General features: G+C 42.4%; 1 protein-coding gene across 1 annotated transcript in view; it reads right to left on the reverse strand.

Annotated features, from left to right (window-relative positions):
• LOC118326970 (protein jagged-1a-like) overlaps nucleotides 1-759 on the reverse strand; it is a 5,163-nt gene continuing 4,404 nt past the window's right edge. Inside the window, exon 10 of the mRNA XM_035660134.1 lies at nucleotides 1-169. Within this exon, the coding sequence (XP_035516027.1) occupies nucleotides 1-169 (169 nt within the window). The remainder of the gene's footprint in view (nucleotides 170-759) is intronic.

Raw genomic sequence — 759 nt, forward strand, 5'->3', positions numbered from 1 at the left:
TCAGTCCAGTCTGTCCTCTGCAGTCTTCTGTTTGAGTGCAGCCTCAGAGCGTACGGAGCTCTTCATGGCTTTCTGCATCAGCCAGGTACCCAGGTGGATGCTGACGAACGCCCCGCCGGCCGCCCACAGCCAGTTCCTCCTGATCCAGCTCTGAGGCTTCATACCGACTCTGGAGGGGAAGAAGCACAAAGACATCACTTTAACGCAGATTTAATGGACGGAAAATACAAAAAAAGAATTAAAAACAAATACAAAATATGATTTATAATCATAAATAATGTATAGACAATCTAATTTCCTGTGCCCATCTTTCTCATTGCCTGCCAAGCAGCTGGCAGTCTGTGACCACGAAGCTGCTCTGCTCTTGAAATTTTGCTAACTAGCTTGCTAGTATCTAGTTACAAAAATGTTCATGTTTTTTAAAAGGGAAAAGAGCTGATGACACAGACACACACAACTTTTTCTATCTGTAGTCTTGAAGTCACCGTGGCTTTCACACTGTGATCAGCAACAGAAGCTCATTAAGAACAAACACATCATGTTTAATTAGGAAAGAACAATCAGCTGTTAATGATCCTGATCAGCCAGCGTCAGTAATCAATACACAGATTATTAATCAAACTAACACCCCCAGACAACCTGATCAGCCTTTATCAGTCAGCTCGTGTTTCTGTAGTGGAGACTAAACGTTAACAATGATCCATATCAGCAGTTTGAATCCAACTAAAAGCTCCCTGCACCAAACTCCCTTTAAGAAAT

This window comes from Morone saxatilis, unplaced genomic scaffold, assembly GCF_004916995.1.
Source record: "Morone saxatilis isolate NCDOM2014 unplaced genomic scaffold, NCSU_SB_2.0 Contig17, whole genome shotgun sequence".
In the NCBI taxonomy this organism is placed as follows: domain Eukaryota; kingdom Metazoa; phylum Chordata; class Actinopteri; family Moronidae; genus Morone; species Morone saxatilis.